Source organism: Stegodyphus dumicola, chromosome 9 (assembly GCF_044657685.1).
Source record: "Stegodyphus dumicola isolate Sdum_Otavi_A_Nest chromosome 9, ASM4465768v1".
In the NCBI taxonomy this organism is placed as follows: domain Eukaryota; kingdom Metazoa; phylum Arthropoda; class Arachnida; order Araneae; family Eresidae; genus Stegodyphus; species Stegodyphus dumicola.
In genome coordinates this window covers 113,843,752-113,863,032 of record NC_140776.1, presented here as the reverse complement: position 1 = coordinate 113,863,032, position 19,281 = coordinate 113,843,752, and the positions used below count along the sequence as shown (strand labels likewise).

The 19,281-nt window shown below is 30.0% G+C and overlaps 1 protein-coding gene across 3 annotated transcripts in view; it reads left to right on the top strand.

Moving 5' to 3' along the window:
• The window catches only part of LOC118195754 (alpha-ketoglutarate dehydrogenase component 4), a 38,247-nt gene extending 20,245 nt beyond the window's left edge, over positions 1-18,002 (top strand). The window contains exons 4-6 of one of the 3 annotated variants that reach the window (XR_004759317.2): positions 2,637-2,697; positions 8,293-8,405; positions 17,254-18,002. Coding sequence is in view for 1 of the 3 variants with exons in the window: in XM_035367077.2 (XP_035222968.1) it covers positions 17,254-17,271 (18 nt within the window). In the remaining 2 variants the exon portion in view is untranslated. The remainder of the gene's footprint in view (positions 1-2,636; positions 2,698-8,292; positions 8,406-17,253) is intronic. The other 2 variants (XR_004759318.2, XM_035367077.2) reach the window with 2 other exon arrangements.
• Positions 18,003-19,281: the final 1,279 nt, after the last annotated feature.

Sequence of the window (19,281 nt, the reverse complement as noted above, 5' to 3'; positions counted from 1 at the left end):
CATTAGTTCCTGCCAGCTCTGATAATTTGTAATTTTTTATCTGCATAATTGCTGCTGACATTTGAATTTGTTATGACAATAGAGTTACTTAGCCAACTTAAATTAAATTGTATACACTAGTCCACATTTTTTGTTTGAATTTGACTGTTCTTGTTTAATAACATCACCACAAGTTGGAATTGATTTGGTTAGCATAAGAACATGCCTTTAAGTTCTTTTTAAATAAGAGGCTTATTTAAACCTTTGTAGTTACTTTCAGACATAGCGAGAATTTACTTCACATCTATCGGGGGGGGGGGGGTTGGACTATTTAACTTTTACCAGATCAAGTAAACTCTCATAGGTACATTGTGGAGAAGTTGATAAGTTAGGCGATAAAGCTCGCAGAAACTAGTGAGAACAATGGTTTGCATATTGAGAGAAATTTCTAATTCTTAGAAAAGATGCTTAAAAAGAAGGAAATCTTTTGTCTGGGCAGGCTTCAAATTAAAAAGACGCATAAATATTTTGTTGAGTGTTTTTGCTATAAAACATAAATCTTTTGTAGCTTTTAATGTATAATTATCCTAATATCATTTAAGAATCAATGACATAAATTGCATGTATTTTAAACTGTGAAATTTTATTAGATTGTGATTTTAATAGGGCTTTTTAACAAATATTGTTAAAAAATAAGTAAAATTTAATAGTAGTCATGTAAATCCATAATGAATAAGGTTCTCTAACTACCTAATTTAATTATTTATAACTAACTGCTTACCCTTAAAAATTATCTCTGCATATTAAAAGAGAGTTATTGCCTTTCACTAATCCTTATCATAGTACAAGATAAAACACAATGTAAAAATTCATTTAAAACTTATTCTTCATATCTAGTAAGACCTGAAATAATGCAAAGCAACTTAGTATTACCTCTGGTGCTTTAGTGCTTATTGAAACCTTAAAGTATATTAACTGGGTTACAACCCCTGGAACCCTACACGAAGCTATGACACTAACTGCATCAGACAGAGCCCAGCTAACTTTCAAAACATGCCAACCGTGCCCACATCAGGTCTGTCAGTTTTTTTCTGATCAGCTGCTCTATCTATAGGCAAGGAGCAGTGGTCACAACAGCCAATCTTTTGTTATAAATAATTCTGATTATGATTTTGCTTCTCATTTTAACTTATACCGCTTTACATAAAATCTACCTGCTATTTACTAAACCTCCAGATTGAGCAAGTATGTGACAAAATGAGACATTAAAAAAATCAGCATGAAACTAACTATTAGTAAAACGTAAATAAAATGTCACTTATCTTCTTTCAAATATGCCGAACTATTATAAGTGTAAAATCATTAATGCTATTTGATAAATTTCATAAAGTGTATTTTATTTCCAAACTTATTAATAATTATGTTAATTAAGTTATGTTTAATAATAATGCAGCCTACTTACGGATATATTTTATTTTTTGGATGGTATTACAAAAGTGAAGTTCAGGCAATATGCTATTTGCTCATAGGTCCTAAATTTTTTTCATTAATGGTCCTTAAAAGTACTTGATTTCCATGTGCAGACACTGAAATATCATCAGAATCATTTATAAATTGTTCATTGACCTAAATAATGTATTATAAAGTGAATTTCAGTCAATTTGGACCTCTTTTGAAATGGTGTCACCATACAATGTGAAATTTGCCAATTTTTTTGTAAGAACTTCCAAGTTTTTCATACTTCAAGGTTGGTAGTTATGCTATAATAAATTAGAGAAGATCAATCTGGCAAAATTCTGGTTTTCTGGCAATCAAATTCTTTTACGTGCAAAATCACGAAGAGAAATAAAAAAATGATGTATTTGATTTTAAATTATTCTATTTTATTTTATCATAAGTCAATCTTAGTTTCTATACCAAAATAATTAGAAACCAGGTAATCTTGATATTCTCAGAAGCTTTTGCCAGTAGTAATTATGATACTACCTTTAGCAAATCAAGTATTATTAGCAATCAAGTACTAAATCAAATTAGCATTTTATAATGATGGCAGTTGTGCAATTAAAACTGTCCACATTGCAATATGCAGAATTAGGTATGTAATAATTATTCATCGCATGTATCAGAACTCAGCCACCATGTTGCAAAACGAAGGTTTGTCACTGCTCTTACTGTTACACCACACATGATTTACCATTAATGACGAAAATATAATACAACTTTGATAACAATAGAAGAACCAATAAAAATTGAAATTTGCTAAATATATGGTAAGAATTGAATTTTTAAGTTTGTTTTGAAATAAAAGTTGTTAAGCTGTCTTAAATACTTTTCTAATAAAACTGTTAAAAATCAAGTATATATTTTTCGATGACTGTATAATGTTAGATAGACATATGACATCTTATGAAATATTTTATTAAAAACTATTAACAATTCATTCATATTCACTAGAACTATTTGGCAGACTTGTGTAAAGACTGGAAAACAAAACACATTAATTTGCATGGTAACATGTTGAATTTAATAGAGTACATAATATTATCTTGGTCCTTGCACATTAAAGCAGGCAACTTGGTTCAGTTTGGTGAATTTTTTTAGGTGAAAAATTTCCAATCCGGTGCATGTTTGACTTATTTTGTAATTTTATGTTTTAGGGGGAAAAAAAAAAAATTCTCAGACTATCACGATTTATAAGCCAGCAGTCATTTCTTCTAAGTAAGCAAACATTATTACAATTTAAAATACAAATTTTAATTATTAAATAAGGATTATATGATATATTCAAAAAGTAAAACCTATTTTTTGTTAAACGCTTCTGCAATTTTTTATGCATTTCATCTCCTTGCACACATAGAAATTTGTTTTCGCTTAAAAAAAAAAAAAAATTGAAGATTTGTACAACTCGACATTGCACACAATTTCTGCATTATGCACTGGCTATCTTCCAAATGCATCTATCACATCATTGGTCCCTTCTGTGATTTTGTGTTAAAAGACTCTATTTCTGCAAATATTTTATTGCAGTTTCTTCAATTGCAGTCATACTATTCCACAAACTTTAAAATTTTTAAGGCACAAAATAGGGCAGTTTGTCTATAAAAAGTGTGTGAACTGGGGATGCAAGAAAAAGACTGCATACAAAAATGGTGACATTGCTTGATTGAAGGATTCTTATGAGTAAAGTTGTCCGAAGAATGATTATGCATGGTTGCTAGAGTTTGGCACATTCTGAAATTTGGCCTACAGTGGTAGTTGCGGTAACACCGTATGTACCGTTATCCCTTCCTTTATTATTCGTTCCAATGTACCTGTTGTGTGATTTAATTTTTAGCATGAGGAAAGGGTGGAATGTTTTTAAAAAGCGAAGAGGTTGAGTAAGTGTTTCTCATTTTCTCTACGTAATCATCCTCTATACCAATGCATATATTTATTCTCTGCTATTGTTTAGTTATCTTACAGAATGATTTACTTCTGAATTAAGATTTACTCTGAGTTGTGCATCCTTGTATGACTGCCTGAATGACTTCAGATTCATATTAGAATGAGTCTCTGAAGGGAATTTTTAAGGTAGTACTATTCCGTGAGAGCGACGTCAGTTTAAAATGAAAATAAAATGAGAAGAAAACAATGCTACAACAACAATGCCAAATATTGAGGCTCGAGAATTTAACTTTTGAAATATTTTGGCTCGAGATTTCCAGTTTTCGTTTGAAATATCATTACACATTATTATTACTTTTTTGGTCATATTTTGCCATTTTTTTAATACGATGGACTGCATCCTACTAAATTATAATTTGAAAATTATCTAATGACAGAGAGGCTGCCATAAGATTCTTTCAGGACAAAGGAATAATTCATGGCAGTTGACTTGGTTCTCAAGCTCATTCGATGAAGTTAACTTTTGACTCACAAAACTCCTATATGGTGTTGTTATGTACGTCCTTACTGTGAAAAAAAAAGAAAAGGATTGAGAATGAAAACATGGTTTGAAGGCTCGCATCTTTCTTTTCTCAATGCTGTTCGTTTTATCTGTCTGTGGTGTCAGGAATTGATGTCAGTTGAACATTGCTAACTTCAGTTACAGGGTTCGTACCTTCCTTAAAAGTCCTTAGGTTTTTGTGGGATCAATTTTAGTCCTTAAAAGTCCTTAATTTCTACAAAATTCAGCAAGAGGTTCTTAATTTTAATATTCTGAAATTTCTGTCTGTTTTTATGACTGGCATTTTGAATGTGAATTTGCATTTTTGACAAATACTTTTTGCAATTCATTGGAAAATAGTTATCTTTTGAATGGGTGAAAAGGTTCATGGATTATAATTTGTTCCTTTTTTTAAAATAAACAGTGGGATACTCAGATTTCTGAGAAGTGAAACATAAGTATTTGAAAATTATTTCATTTTTTCTATTGAAGTGCTCTTAAACAATTTTTTGCTTTTGAGACTGTGAATTCTTTATTAAGTTGTTCCAAGTTTGGCGACTTATCAACATTTTGGCTATTTTAAGATTAGTTTCTCTAGAAAATTTTTAATTTGGAAATCGAGGAATTTTTCAATGATATTTTTTTAAAAAAATTATAACATTGATCAATTTTATTAAAATAATGCTAATATATTGAAACTGTTAAGAAATAACATAAAAATAAAACATTTTTATTGTTTGCTATCATATTATAAAGTGACATTATTTTCCATTCTGGCCACTTGGAATTCGAGATCCAGACGTCCAATATCCAAAATGATCTAATATGCGGACCTCAAAGCTACTGACAACCTTTTTTTTTTAATGCTTTATACATGCTTACTCGATTCCCCCCCCCATAATAACACATGTGGAGAGTTCCGATTCTTAATTTCAGGCACTAAATAAAATACCTCGTTATTGAAGGAACAGTCATTTTAGCATAAATTTGTGTGAAAAATAATTTGGCTCCATAGCTGCATTATCTACTTGGCATACATCTCAAACCAATAAAACTAAAAAAAAAAATTCTAAATAGAAACATTGTTGATTTTACACTACTAATATTTTATTTGCATATCATTATTATTTTTTGCTTTCATCGCCGCATATTTATCAACACATGATAACTTGAGTAATGACTCATGCAGGGATGCCTAAATAATTTTTTTATGTTAGTAATTGAATAGTTTAAAAGTATGGTAACCTTTCTTTCGGGTTGTTTATTCTCCCATCAATAAAATTCCGAGTTCCATACTCAAGGACCCCATTCCGGATATGAATTCCTGTGATATTTGTAGGATTCCTTGCCAGTGTGGTTTAATTTACATTGGCCAAACTAAGAGAGCATGAGGCATATGCTAGAAAAAAGGAAACACAGAAGTCTTCTGTTGCCCAATATTGTTGGTCCGAAAATCACACTTTCAATTTTTCTGCTGACAGTATTATTCAAAAAAACATCTTGCATTGAAGAACTGGATTTTTTAGAGGTAATTCAAAAAAATCTTTCTGTTCTAGTTAACGATCCTAATTCCAATCCATCTTTGCCTTCGGCCTTTAAAGAAATTATGTTTTAGTTCTGGTTTTATCAACAGATGGCACCACTAGCTTATTTTCTGTACAGGCTTTCTTATCCTATCTCGTTCATTTGCGCTTTTGCAGCTGAGGATGGTGGTTCGGTAAAACCATCCAAACTAGCCCTGTAAAAATTTGAAAATATAATGCTGATTGTTGTTGTGTGACTTCTGAATTAATATGGTAACCTTTTATATCGACATCACACTTGGCAATGATTACAGATTTAAATTTAAATGTGCTAAGAAATGTTGACGAGGAAATATTTAACACAAATTTCCTTCAATATGCTAAAAACAGGATTTTGTTAATGATATGCATAGACCAAAAAATCATATTTATTGCTATTTGAATTAAGAATAACTGATTTATTATTCACATTAACATAGAACCGGCACCAGAGTTCGTATTGCAGCACTGACTGGTAGAGTTTAGGAAATACAATTTCGTTTTTTTAATTTAGAGAAGAACCAATCCCTCAAAATTAAAGGATGAAAAAAATTTTAGAATTTAGGAAGAGCACTGCTATTCAAAATTTAGGGGTGGAAAAAGTTTAGAACTTAGGGTGGCGCATGGTAGCTGAATTTAGGACCCCCAGAGACTGCATCAGATGGTAAAATATCTAGCACTGGCCTTCGATAAGCCTTAACTATATATGTGAATTTATTTATTCAGGACTCACATAAGCCTAAAACATGTGCAAAAAATAGACCTAAGTGTAATAAATAACTAAATTAATACAATTCAGGCTTAACTGCTTCAATGCACAGTAGAAGCAAGACAAAATTTAGTGGAAGAACTTGTCTGTCGTTGCTAATCTCATGAAATGTAGCCAATAATGCATAGCGGATGTTATTAAAGCTTGGCTAAAATTATACTTTACTGATTCCAAGAAATTTCAGTTAATATAGCAGATTGCTCTTTTCCTTAACTGTCTGATTTGATCCAGCTTATTATTTTTTGCAGGCTGTTATTATTACGACAATCATCAAAAAGATTTTTTAATTCTGGAGTTGCAAAAGAATCTACAAAGTGAAAGCATAATTTGGTGTCCATGAAACAAGAAGTGTAATTACTACAAAAAATGGATAAAGATATATCCGTCTCGAAATTATGTGAGGAGTATGGCATTGGAAAGTCAGCTGTATATGACATAAGAAAAAAAAAAAAAAAAAAAAATTTTTTTTGAATTTTTAGTAATTCTGATACTGCACTCACAATGGATAACAGAAAAATTATTCGTTATGCTAGAAGTGATGATCATGACAAAGTAATGATTGAATGGGCCACACAGCGTCGCAGCGAGGGTGTGTCATTGACCTCTATTTGTCATTGATGGATTTGTCATTGACAACTATTTGTCATTGATGGATACAGCGCTAATGGCTCAAGGCAAAATATTTTATGAAGAAATGAACTTAAAACCTGGATGCACATATACGACAGATTGGTTAACCAAATTTCAAAATCGCGATGGTATACAGGCATTTAAAAATTTCAGGGAAAACCTGCTGAACTATTTGCAAATGAATTCACTCAATAATAGTGAAAAGTTATCTCCAGAACAAATTTACAGCACTGATGAATCGATTCTTTTCCGGCAGTATATGCTGGCAATTTCTACCAAAAAGGTTCCAACTGGTGTCAAAGATTCCAAAGAGAAACTAACAATTTTAGCATGGGCAAATGCTGCAGGAATGCACAAGTGTAGAGTTTTCATAATCCGAAAACATACACGAGCTCAAACATTTAAAGGAGTAAAGAATTTTCCCATTATGTATCGTGAAAATAAAAGAACATGGATGACACAAGCATTGATGAATGATTGGTTTGAAAATCACTTTATACCCGAGGCTCGGCGACATTTAAATTCAGTTGGTTTACCTGATGAATAAAAAATAGTCCTGATTGTTGACAACTGTTCGGAGCATACTTAGTTTTAGTCAAAGATAATGTATCCGTATTATTCTTCCCTCCAAATTGTACATCTATCATTCAGCCTATGGATATGGGAATATTGCACGTGCTGAAATGCAAATATAAGGTAGCATTTTAAAAATCTATGTTAAATTTCTTGAACAGTGGCAAGACTATTCAAGACGTTTTGAAATTTTTTAGCATAAAATCTGCTGTATGGAGCATCGCAAGATCGTGGGAGGATGTGCCTCCAGATACTTTAATAAATGCTTGGAATAATTTATGGCCAGCTCTCATATTTCATGGTGGGGATGATGAAGATGATAGCTGCGAGTTTGAAGGTTTTCAGATATCGCAGACCAAAGGTGAAACTTTCCAATTAATAGATTTTTTAAAGAAATGTGTAGAATCGGTAATAAATGAAGATAACATAGCAGAAATTTTTCATTGCGATGGCTATGCCCCAAACATGAATCAATTAACGGATGGCAAAATCTGTAGTATGATTCTAGATCCAGAAAATACCACTACCGATAGTGAAGAAAGTAACTGAAAAGTTATTGAAAACGAAAAAATGTCAATTGACAAGTTAGCCATAATTCTTGACACAGCATTTACAGGACTTGAACAGTGGAACTTTGTAACTGAACAAGAAATTATGTCTGTTTATAAAATTAAAGAGAAAGTATTAGCACAAAAAATGAGGCAACTTACATTGAGAGAAATGTTTAATAAAATAAAGAGATAAATATTAAGTTTTTTTAAAAAAATTTTATACCCTTTAGATCATAAATGCTTCATTATTTCTTCATTATTTCATATTTTTAATTTTTAAATTTCTACATGCCATCTTTCTAGATTTAAATTGGTAATCTAAGATGTGGAAAAATCCAGAATCACCGAAGTCCCAACAATTCCGGATCTCAGACTTTTTACTGTATATAATATTTTGAATCTGGAAAATAAACAAGGTAATAATGCTTAAATTCCACTTTATCACAGTTTACAAAACAATTCTTAGCAAAAGCTGAATAGCTATGTAATTAATTAAAAATGCCTTCGTTTTAATTTTTTGATGGTTAGAGTTTTTCCTTGGTAATTGTCTCAATGTACATCAGTGTTCTCTATAAAATTAATTTTACACTTTTGTCTTCGTGTCCCCCCCCAACATATTTCTGGCTTTTTGCTGTTACAGAATTAGTAGGGGTAATTTTTCTGTAGAATTTCAGACATTGCAACTTGGAAAGTTAAGAAAGATTTGAAGTCAATGTCTATGGACTAACGAATCTAGAAGATTCCAGAAAAATGTCTTCAAGGTATTAACACGTAATAAATGTATTTTACAGAAAGTTTGTGATGAAATTTTACTTTTTGAAGAATTTTCAGAAGAACAAGGAAAACATAATATTTGAATATTTTACTTATAATACTAAAAGTCTCTCTTTTTTTTTTTTTTTTTTTTTTTAAAGCTTTCCTTGTTTTCTCTACTTTCCCCTTGACACAAGCACAGAAAATATTAAAAATGCTTCTAATCTTATCACATGGACAGACATTTATAGAAAAGAATTCTGTTATTAATAAAGAAATTGAAAATTGACAATTTAAAAGATTAATCTTATATGTATCAGTGCATCATGCATCATACACAGGGCTGGCGCTACACATTTTCCCATCTGATGCAATCTCTCTGGATCCTAAATTCTGCTGCCTAGTGCCTTCCTAAATTCTAAAATTTTGCCTTTTCTAGATTTTGTTGCTCGGTGTGTCACTAAATTCTAAAAATTCTGCTACACCCGCTCTATAACCGGCCATATATCATTTTATATTTAATCTGAATGTTCGTATTACTAAAGAAATCAAGTTAGAACCATTTCGTATACATTCTAAATGCATTTAGTTTTTAGGATAACAGAAATCTTTAATTAAATCCGAAAATTCTAAAATGAAGAGGAAACATATTGAAGAAAGAATCCGAATACATAAAGAGAAAGAGGTTTATTCTTCATACAGTTATTACTATGTAAATTAAACAGTTATTTATAATTTTCCCTTTACGTTTCCTCAGCAGAATGAAAATCACTGAGATAGTTTTTAAATTAAGGTTTTGGGGTTGTAAGACAGAATTTGTTTCTGGCCTCCGCTTCCACGCTGCATTAGTTTCTGCCAATTTATTTGGTACCAGCTCTGGTAATTTGTAATTATTTGTCTTTGCGTTATCACTGCTGATATCTGAATTTGTTATGTGATAAATACGTTAGTACGAGTTTGTTATGATGTGTTACTGAGCTTAGATTAAAATTAAATTATGTAAGTCTTTGACTTCTATTCCACATTTTTAGTTTGAATTTGACTGTTCCTCTTTAATTGGATCACCATAAGCAGTAGTTGATTTTGCTAGCATATGAGCGTGTCTTTATATTCTAAGGTCTTTTTAAATAAGATATTTATTTAAACTTTATCTGACTTTGTAGTTACTTTCAGACATAGTCATAATTTGCTTCACATCTGTCAGGGATTTTGGACTATTTAACTTTTATCAGATCAAGTAAAACCTCATGGGTACATAGATGAGAGATTGATAAGTTAGGAGATAAAATACAGAGAAACTAGTGGGAATATCAGTTTGCATAAATGAATCAAATTTCTAATTATTAGAAAAAATGCTTAAAGAGAAGGAAATTGACCTAAATTAGCCAGAATGTCATCTGGAAAGGCTTCAAATTAAAAAAATGCACTAATATTTTGTTGAGTATTGTTGCTACAAAACGTAAATGCTTTGTAGCTTTTAATGTGTAGTTATCTTAATATCGTTTAAGAATCAATGTCATAAATAACATGTATTTTAAACTGTGACATGTTAATAGATTGTGATTTTAATAGTGTTTTTTTAATGAATATTTAAAAAAAAATTACTAGTGGCCACGTGAATCTATAATGACTAAGAGTATCTAACTAGCTAATTTAATTGTTTGTAGCTAACTGATCACCCTTAAAAGTTATCTCTGCATGTTATTGCCTTATCGTGGTCACAAGATACAGCACAGAAATGTAAATTAATGTACAACTTAATTCTTTGCACCTAATGAGACTTAATGGAAAGTAATTTATCAAATGTGGTGCTTTAGTGGCTTATTGGAACTTTAAAATATATTAACTGGGTTACAACCCCAGAAGCTCTGCACCAAGTTATGACACTAACTGTGCACAACTAACTTTCAAAACTTGCCAACTGTGCGTATATCAGGCTTTCAGGTTTGTTCTGGTCAGCAGGTCTCTCTCTAGGCAAGCAGCAGTGGTGGCAACAGCCAGTCTTCCGTAACTAATCATACTGATTATGATTTTACATCTCATTTTAACCTATGCCATTTGGCATAAAATCAATCTGCTATTTAATAAACCTCTAAACTGAGCAAATATGTGACAAAATGAAACATAAAAGAAAAAAAAAAATCAATATAAAGCTGTTAGCAAAACACAAATAAAATGTCATTAATCTTCTTTTAAATATGTCCAATTATTATAAGGGTAAAATATTTAATGCTACGTGATAAATTTTATAAAGTTGATTTTATTCTCAAATTTGTTTTATAATTACATTTATCAAATTATGTGTAATAATAATGCATTCTACTTATGAACCTCTCTTATTCTTCGGATGGTATCACAAAAGCGAAGTTCAGGCATAGCTAATATCTTTGATTGAATTTATTCAGTTCCTATTTGTTGTTGGGTCCTTAATTTTTTTCATTCCTGGTCCTTAAATGTGCTTCATTTCGATGTGCAGAAATGTGTACGAACCCTGAGTTAGAAATTACCCATAATATGACAATAGATTGGAATAGTGCAAATAGTTTGATGTCTCATAAAAAAAAAATCGATGAAGTCAACAAAATCGTAGAAATAAACAAAAGTCTTTTCACAAAAAGAAAAAAACAACATTGGATGTATTCTTCTGGAACAATGGATATTCAGGGGTGTTGCAACTCAACTCTTGCTGAGATCCGATGGTTGATCTTCTTCTTGAAGGGGTTAATCCATAAATGATAAACTTTCTTAACACAAACATATTTAATGAAGACACAAACGGTTACAGAATATTTACATAATGAAAAGGTTTTAAATGTTCGCACGTCGCAGCGTGCGACTTCTCAGTTCCGAGTTCTCGTGATCTCTCAGCGAGAGTTCAGAGTTCGAGATGACGTCACTCAGCCATCGGATCTCAGCAAGAGTTGAGTTGCAACATCCTCCCGCCCGGAAGGACAATTGCCATAATTGTCCTTATTACATTCCAGCTCCACTAGTAGTTGCACTGGTCTTTTAATCGTATGGCCATTAGGCAAGCGGACAGCACACGCTCTCACCTTGCCATCTCTTCCAGGAAAGACTTCCATTATGATGCCCATCTTCCACATCAGCCATGGAATTTTATCTTCATGCACTAATACAATAGTTCCTTTCTTCAAAAAGGTTCCTGTTTTCACCAATTTGGAATGATGAGCAGATTTTAAATTCATCAAATAATCCTGCCTCCATTTTTTCCAGATTCTTTCTACCAGTATCTGTTGATGTCTAAATCGACGTGTAAGACCCTTTGTTGAAGTTAATTTAGAGCTTCCTTGTGGCCATAATAGTAATCGCCTTCCTATTAAGAAGTGACCAGGGGTCAAAGATTCTGTCTCTCCTAGATCCGAGTATGTAAATGTTAAAGGTCTGGAGTTCAATATAGCTTCCACTTCTGTTATGATTGTCTCTAATTCCCTGAACGTTAACGGGTTTATGCCTGGAAATCAAAGAATGTTTTCTGGTCGCCTTTCCCGAATGTTGTGCTACAATATTGATGACTGCTATTCAGAAAAATAACGCGAATGGCATCATTATATTTTCAGACTGTTGGAAAGGATATAAGAAATGCTAGGTATGAACACTGTGAATTATAATTTTGTAGACTCTGAAACCGGAAGCCATGTTGTGGAACAATTGTAGGGCAGTGCTAAATGAAGAAATAAACGTCAGCAGTTCACAGCTCGTCACCATTTAGAGCCGTATTTGATAGTCGGTTATATTCAAAAACTGAAATTTTTTCTGTAATATTGAATGATATTTGTAATTTTGTGCCACCTGATTGAATTTCCTTTTGTTTTTTTATTTTTTATTTATGTATAGAATATTCTTTATGCAACCTGTTTAGATTAAATTTCGTTTTGTTTTATTATTTTATATTTATGTGTAGACTATTGTAGATTAAAAAATTAAAAAGAAAAAAAATTCCTTTTTTTTTTTAAGAATTGTGAAATTTAAAAAAAAAAAAAAATTACTTTTTACAGAAGTAATTTTTTTTTATTTAGACTTTTGAGCTCTACTATTGCTTCATAATTTTAAACTTCGCAACAGTTGGTGAAGGGAAAAATAGTGCATTTTTAACTGATGCTGCTCTAATAGAATAGTACCATTTTTCATAGCAGGGGACAAATGAAAATATGAGGGGGTTAGATCAGTTGAATAAAGTGGATAGTGAAGAGAGATGAAGCCACAATTGAACAAAGCAACTTATGCATTTTTATCATGGGAAGGTGGTTCTTTGTCTTCATACAGGGTCGCTTCTATCTCAAAACACTGAAAAGACAATTTAGTTTTTGCAACATTTCACACATTGTGTAGTAGAACTTCACATTTCACAATTTTCCAGCTTTAACTTAGAAAATTTTAACTACCTAGCACTGCTTCTTACCTGTGAGTCTAAAAGCTTTTCACCTTTCTCATATGCAATTTCATTACATACTGTAAGTGAGTCAATCTTTATTTTCTAATGCATAAAAAGGAAAGCCTGCTTACTGATTTCAGTGCACAGTAATTATGTTCGTCTTTACTAGACCACATTATAATAGAATTTGTGTATAGTTTTTTTTTTTTTTTTTTTTTTTTTTCCCAGCAGTTCTGTTTGCTTCATGTTATCCAGCTTTCCTGACTGTATGATCACCAGTCAACCCTATTCATATCAGATAATTGGGACTTATAATTATTATGATATGACTTATTCTTTTATTTATTTATTTTTTAAAGTCTTTCTACTTCAGCAAAATGGGCATAATGAATTATAGATACCTGGTATTATCTTTTTATAGTATTATTATCTTTTTATAGCTATGCAAAATGAAACGATTTTCGAAGTGTTCTAATTGGCATGTCTTTATATAAATAAATTACTTATAGCTTTTCTTTCACTGTTTACAGTTATAAGGTTTTTTATAACAAAATAATTAGATTTAAATAAGAAATTATATTTAAAAGCATTTCTAGGTCACTGCTTAGCTTACAGAATTGAGCCAAATTCATGCTATAAAGTGCATTCTAATAAAAATCTTGTAAAGAGCACTGAATGCTTTTAAGTCATTAGAATGTAAGTAATTGTCGTGATTGCAATGGTTTACACTTGTTTCAAACACTTGTATTTTTTAAAGTTATTTGCATAAATCTTGTACTAAATATTGAAGCACAGACTTTAAATGTTTTTAAATGAATTATTTTTTCTCTATATTTAGCCTTACTTGATAAACATTTTATGTAGTAAAATAATTTATTCAAACATTGTTTCTTAGTAGCTCATATAATAATTCAAGTTTTGCTGAAATGTTTTGGTAGACAATGTTCACAATGTTTTGTTTTAAATAAAAGTATATCACAAGAATATTAACAGCTCCATATCTGAAATAAACATGACAAATTCGCTTAGAAATTGAATTATTCATCATTTTAAAAATAGTAAAAATGTTTAAAATATCAAAAAAAAAAAAAAAAAAAAAAAAAAAAGTAAAAGATGATAGAAAATTATCGAAATAGCATAGAACTGTTCAAAATGCATTAAGTCTTGACTATATTTAAAGCTAAGACCAGGAAATGGAGATTTACCGTATAAAAAATCAAATAAGACCGAAATATTAGTGTTGTGAAACTTGCAGCAGATGTAGACAAATAGTTTGCAACGAAAGTTAACCCTGAAACTGGTAGGAGAGCCATTGTGGTACATGGATACTATGGATGATCAGCTAGAAAGAAATTCATCATTGACAAGAAAACAAAGAAAATATGCCTGGGGTTTTGCAAAATCCATGTTAAGTAAAGATGTATGATACTGGAACAAAGTTATATTTTCAGAGGAGTTAAATTTGATATATTTGTGTCAGATGGATGAATCACTGTGGGGTGAAAGGTAAATGAAGAATTGGATCTGAAAAATAAATGGAGACTTAATGGCTTGGAGATGTTTCGCTACCTACAGAATTTGAAGTTTAGTTTTTTACAGGAAATAAAATTATCAGTATCAATACATAAATATTCTTAATGAAAACTTAGAAAGCAAAATACATTCAGTTTCATTCAGTCCTAAACAAAACAACCCTCAATGTTCCCTTCTGGTTATTATACATCTATCATAAAGTTATCAAAATCCTCTCGATTTATATCCAATTGCACAGCAATAGTATAATTTGAAAAACTGGGAGAAAAATAAGAAAACGTGATTTTTTTTAACCCAAAGGGCATTAGCCCAGAAGGGCTATTAATTTCATTTTGGCATTTTGCATTGAAATGTCAGTTCACTTTTCAAACTGTTACCACCAAATATTATACCCTGTATTATATTTAAAGAAATTAAATAATAAAGAATCTGCATAAATGTATGTGTGTTTGTCACACTGTGGTAAAACGCAGGTACCTAGAGCCTCCAAATCTTGAATAATGTACATTTCACCTGAATATGGGCATCTGGAAGCCCAAATTTGGACTTTGTGTTGTTATCTATTTCGTATTTTATAAAACTTTTAACAAACTTTTTATTAGCAAACTCAATGATTTCAAAGCCAGCAATGGCAACACTGTACAGGAAAAAAAGGGAAAAAAATTATCTCCAGCGCAAGACTGTGTAATGAAAATTCTAAAGATATGCTCATTTTAAAATTATTTTGTGATATTGTTGTTGAACTGAATTTTATGGGTTAAGTGCGAAGAACATGATATTTAATAAACAAAGGTAACTCACAAAACATTTAAAAAAAAAAAAAAAAAAAAAAAAAAAAAAAAACCTCTCCTTTGGGCATAATGTAAAATCTGAAAGCTTTCAGATTTTTTTTTTAAATTTATTTATTTAATTTTTTTTAATAAACTAAAAGCAATTGTTACAGAGAAATGGAACAAAATGGAATGTTCTTGCAGTAAAATATTATTTGAATCCATGCTAAAATGCATGAAAAGTGTAATTTTAGCTAAAGGATATCCAAAGAAACATTGAATGTCTATTATTTTTTATTATATAAGTTTTTGTTAAATTTAAATTGTTTACTTAAAGTGTCCAGGTACTTAGCACGAGTCCAAGTACTTTCATTTTCAGAATGAAATACTGAATTAATTTTTGAATGAAATTTCTTTTTATAAAAAACATTTTAAATAAAATTTTTTTAAATGTGTGAAAAAAATAATGTCATTTTAAACAATTCAGTAACTGATATTTCCAAATTTGAAAAACACAAGTGTCTAAACACAAATGTGAGCCACTGGAGTTAAAATGTGGATTTTATCATTGGAGTAATAATAAACTAACATTTATAAAACATTGGGTTCTTTAGTATTAGCCAGACTCTATGATATTTTGCAAAAAAACATCAGATCCGATTCAAATATACGATTCTTTCTAGCATTTGGCAAATGCATAAGCTGATTCCTTCTGGAGGGGGAAAAAAGATATTTTTTGTTTCTTTTCATAACCCTTTTCCTTTGACTAGGAGAGCCATTTTCTTATTTCAGCATCATCTTTAGACCCATTACATCAAGCACATATCTGCATTATGTAATTTTGTTTTTGCAAAACTTTTCCTGTGGAAAGCTCCAGGAACAATGTTTGTTCATCTCATGAGTTTTTTTTTTTAATGAAGCAGAAGCAATCCATTACTTCCAGGCATATGGTATTTTGGCAAAAAATGTTAAGGATTTCAATTCTTGTGTAATGAAACTATACGTGATAGAAATGCAATATCAAAACAGCCAGCAATGCTTTAGAGCAAGACTGGAAATTGTTCAAGGAAAGTCATTTGCCTTCTTATTTAATAGAGTTCAAATGAAGTCAGCGGTAAGCTGTGGAGGATAGCAATTTGATATGACTGATTGCTAAACAGTATCTGCCAGAAACAAACAACAACAAAAAAAAAAAAAAAAAACAAAAATTGTCTCCTGATGTTAAAAATATATTTCATCTTTATGAAGTCAATGTATCTGCAGATGTTGCATAATACACAAGTGCTAAAAGTGGATTGGTACATTATGGTGAATACTGGTGATTGGTTTTTATTATTATATAGAGTGTTCGAAGGCACTGCATGTTAATGAAGTTTCAAAATAAATATGCAAAATTTTTTAGTATTATTACATTAGATTAAAATAATCTCTAAAAGGCAAACTGATTAATTTAAATAATGAGAGCAGTTTTTCACTTAGAAAAGGTTTTATCCACTCTTAAGTGTCTTACAGAAAGAAGCCTTTCTTTTCACATTAAAAATGAGATAACTCTTAACTCATTTTTAATTTGTCATATTTGCCAGCAAGTTGTTTCTTTCTTTATATCTGTGATAAATAATCTGTTATAAAATTATCATAGGAAATATTTTGGGGGTATCAAAAGTATTTTGTTATTTTTAAAATATGTATATCTCGTTTTAACATAGAAAGTATTAAAACATTTCCTCTAGCTGTTTTATTTTTAATGCATTCTACCTCATCAAAATGTTAATGTGAAATTCAAGTTTTGATTGTAATTTATTTTTTCTTTTACAGAGAGGAGGTCCAGAATAGATTTACATATTTTATAAATCCCTGGCTGTAAATAAATTTATTATGCAACACTTTCCTGAAACCCAAAATAGTATTGGAAATGGAACAGGATGTTTACTTTCGGAAAGTAGTTTTAATAAACGATTTGATACTTCTGATCTGATTTGATTAAATTCACTAGCTGTGATGCTGAAGTTTCAGTGCATTATACTTGGAATTTAGTTTTGTAAATAATGAGTAAATAATTTTAATTTATTTATGTGGTAGATGAATTTATATGTTAGCAAATAATGTCACATATATACAGATTTCTTGTATAATATTTAACTGATTTCATTATTGGTTTTAATTTGATTAAGATGACATTCTCTCAGAAGATATTATATAATGTTAGATCTATGTAATTAATTTTGAATTTCACATTTTTTAAAATAAGATATTTTGGCTGATAATGCATAAAATTACAGAAATTTTCAAAGGAAAGCATATTACAAATGAAATAGCCACAAATATCTATTTGGATCATGGCTTCATATCACCTAAAATCAGAAATCTAGGGAAAGATAACCTTGCAGATAAAGAAATGTGCCTTATATGAAAGGTAGCATTTTTTTTTTAACATTCAGTAGAATTTGGGAGCTGTACCCATGTTTGTTTCTTTTTTCTGTATGCATGCTTGAAATTGAATTAACATGTATGGAAGAAAAATTTGAGGTACACTTTATCTTATAAAATTATTTAACACGTTTAGAGCTAAGTCTGTTTTGTCTTCCTTTCCATTTAGCTTGTGTTTATGCTGGCAATATGCAACATTTTTTAGCATTATTAGCTGGATATCTGTATAGAATTTGATAGAATATAGTTTTAAAATTGTATATCATAATTCCACAGTGACTGGCATAGCCTGAACAAAAACTGCCAGTCATGTGTGCTATAGATTCTATAACATGAAAAGAATGCAAAAATTATTATATAATTTTATTAAAGAAAATTTTAACTAATTTTGCTAAAATCAAACCCTTGGTTTCAGGTTAATTACTGTTGCACCAAGAAAAGTAGATAACACTGCATTGATATATGTTCATTTAAATGTAAAAAAAAGTATCAATTGTAAATCAACAGACATTAACTACTTCCTACCTCATGGTTTTGTGTCAACAAGTGTGTGTCCTCGTCATCTTAATTAATTGAATTATCGATTTTTAATTTTGTGCATATTAATACAAAATTTTATTTTGGTGCAAAATATTTTTTAATCAGTTTTTATATCTTCAGTTGAAAATGAATATTTAGCACTTGCATTTAAAATAGCTAAATAAATTAAAAATTTAAATTTTTTAAATTATTTCAGCACTTAGAAAAGTAAACCTTAATGTGTCATTTATAAATTTGTTTACATATATTTTTATCCCTTTATCATTATTAAAAATTATTCAAATTTAATAATAAATTCTTTCATTAGTTTAAAACAAATAACATAAAAGCAATAAGCTGAAATTTTCTTGCTTATATATTATCACCTCATCATTAAACTGTGAATCTTCATCACACTTTTCAGAGGTTTTTTTACTTCCTTTTTTAAAAAAATTTGTGTTGTGAATAGGCTCCAAAAAAAAAAAAAAAAAAAAAAAAAAAAAACCTCTAAATAACTAAATATATGTCATAAAAGTTAGCTACCATTAAAAACTTTTGATTTCTGTGCAAAGAATATTCAGAATTCTCATACTTTTCAGTCTACAAGAAAATTTTGCTTTGTTTTTGTCAGTTTATGCAGTTCTTTCAAAAGTTTATTTTATAAATTTTAACATAAATATTACAGTAAAAATGTTTTTGTCTTATTTTTATGGCCCTAGTTTTTAAACTTCATCAAAAATAGCAAGAAATTACTAATGACAGTCTTAATATAAACTATTCAAATTTGGCAAAATAAAGCTATTTGTTTACTACTGCAGAAGTAAAAAACAGCTGACTGCATACAAAAACTTAACGATTTTGAATTAATTTTAAGATATGTATTGCAGTTCTGTACGA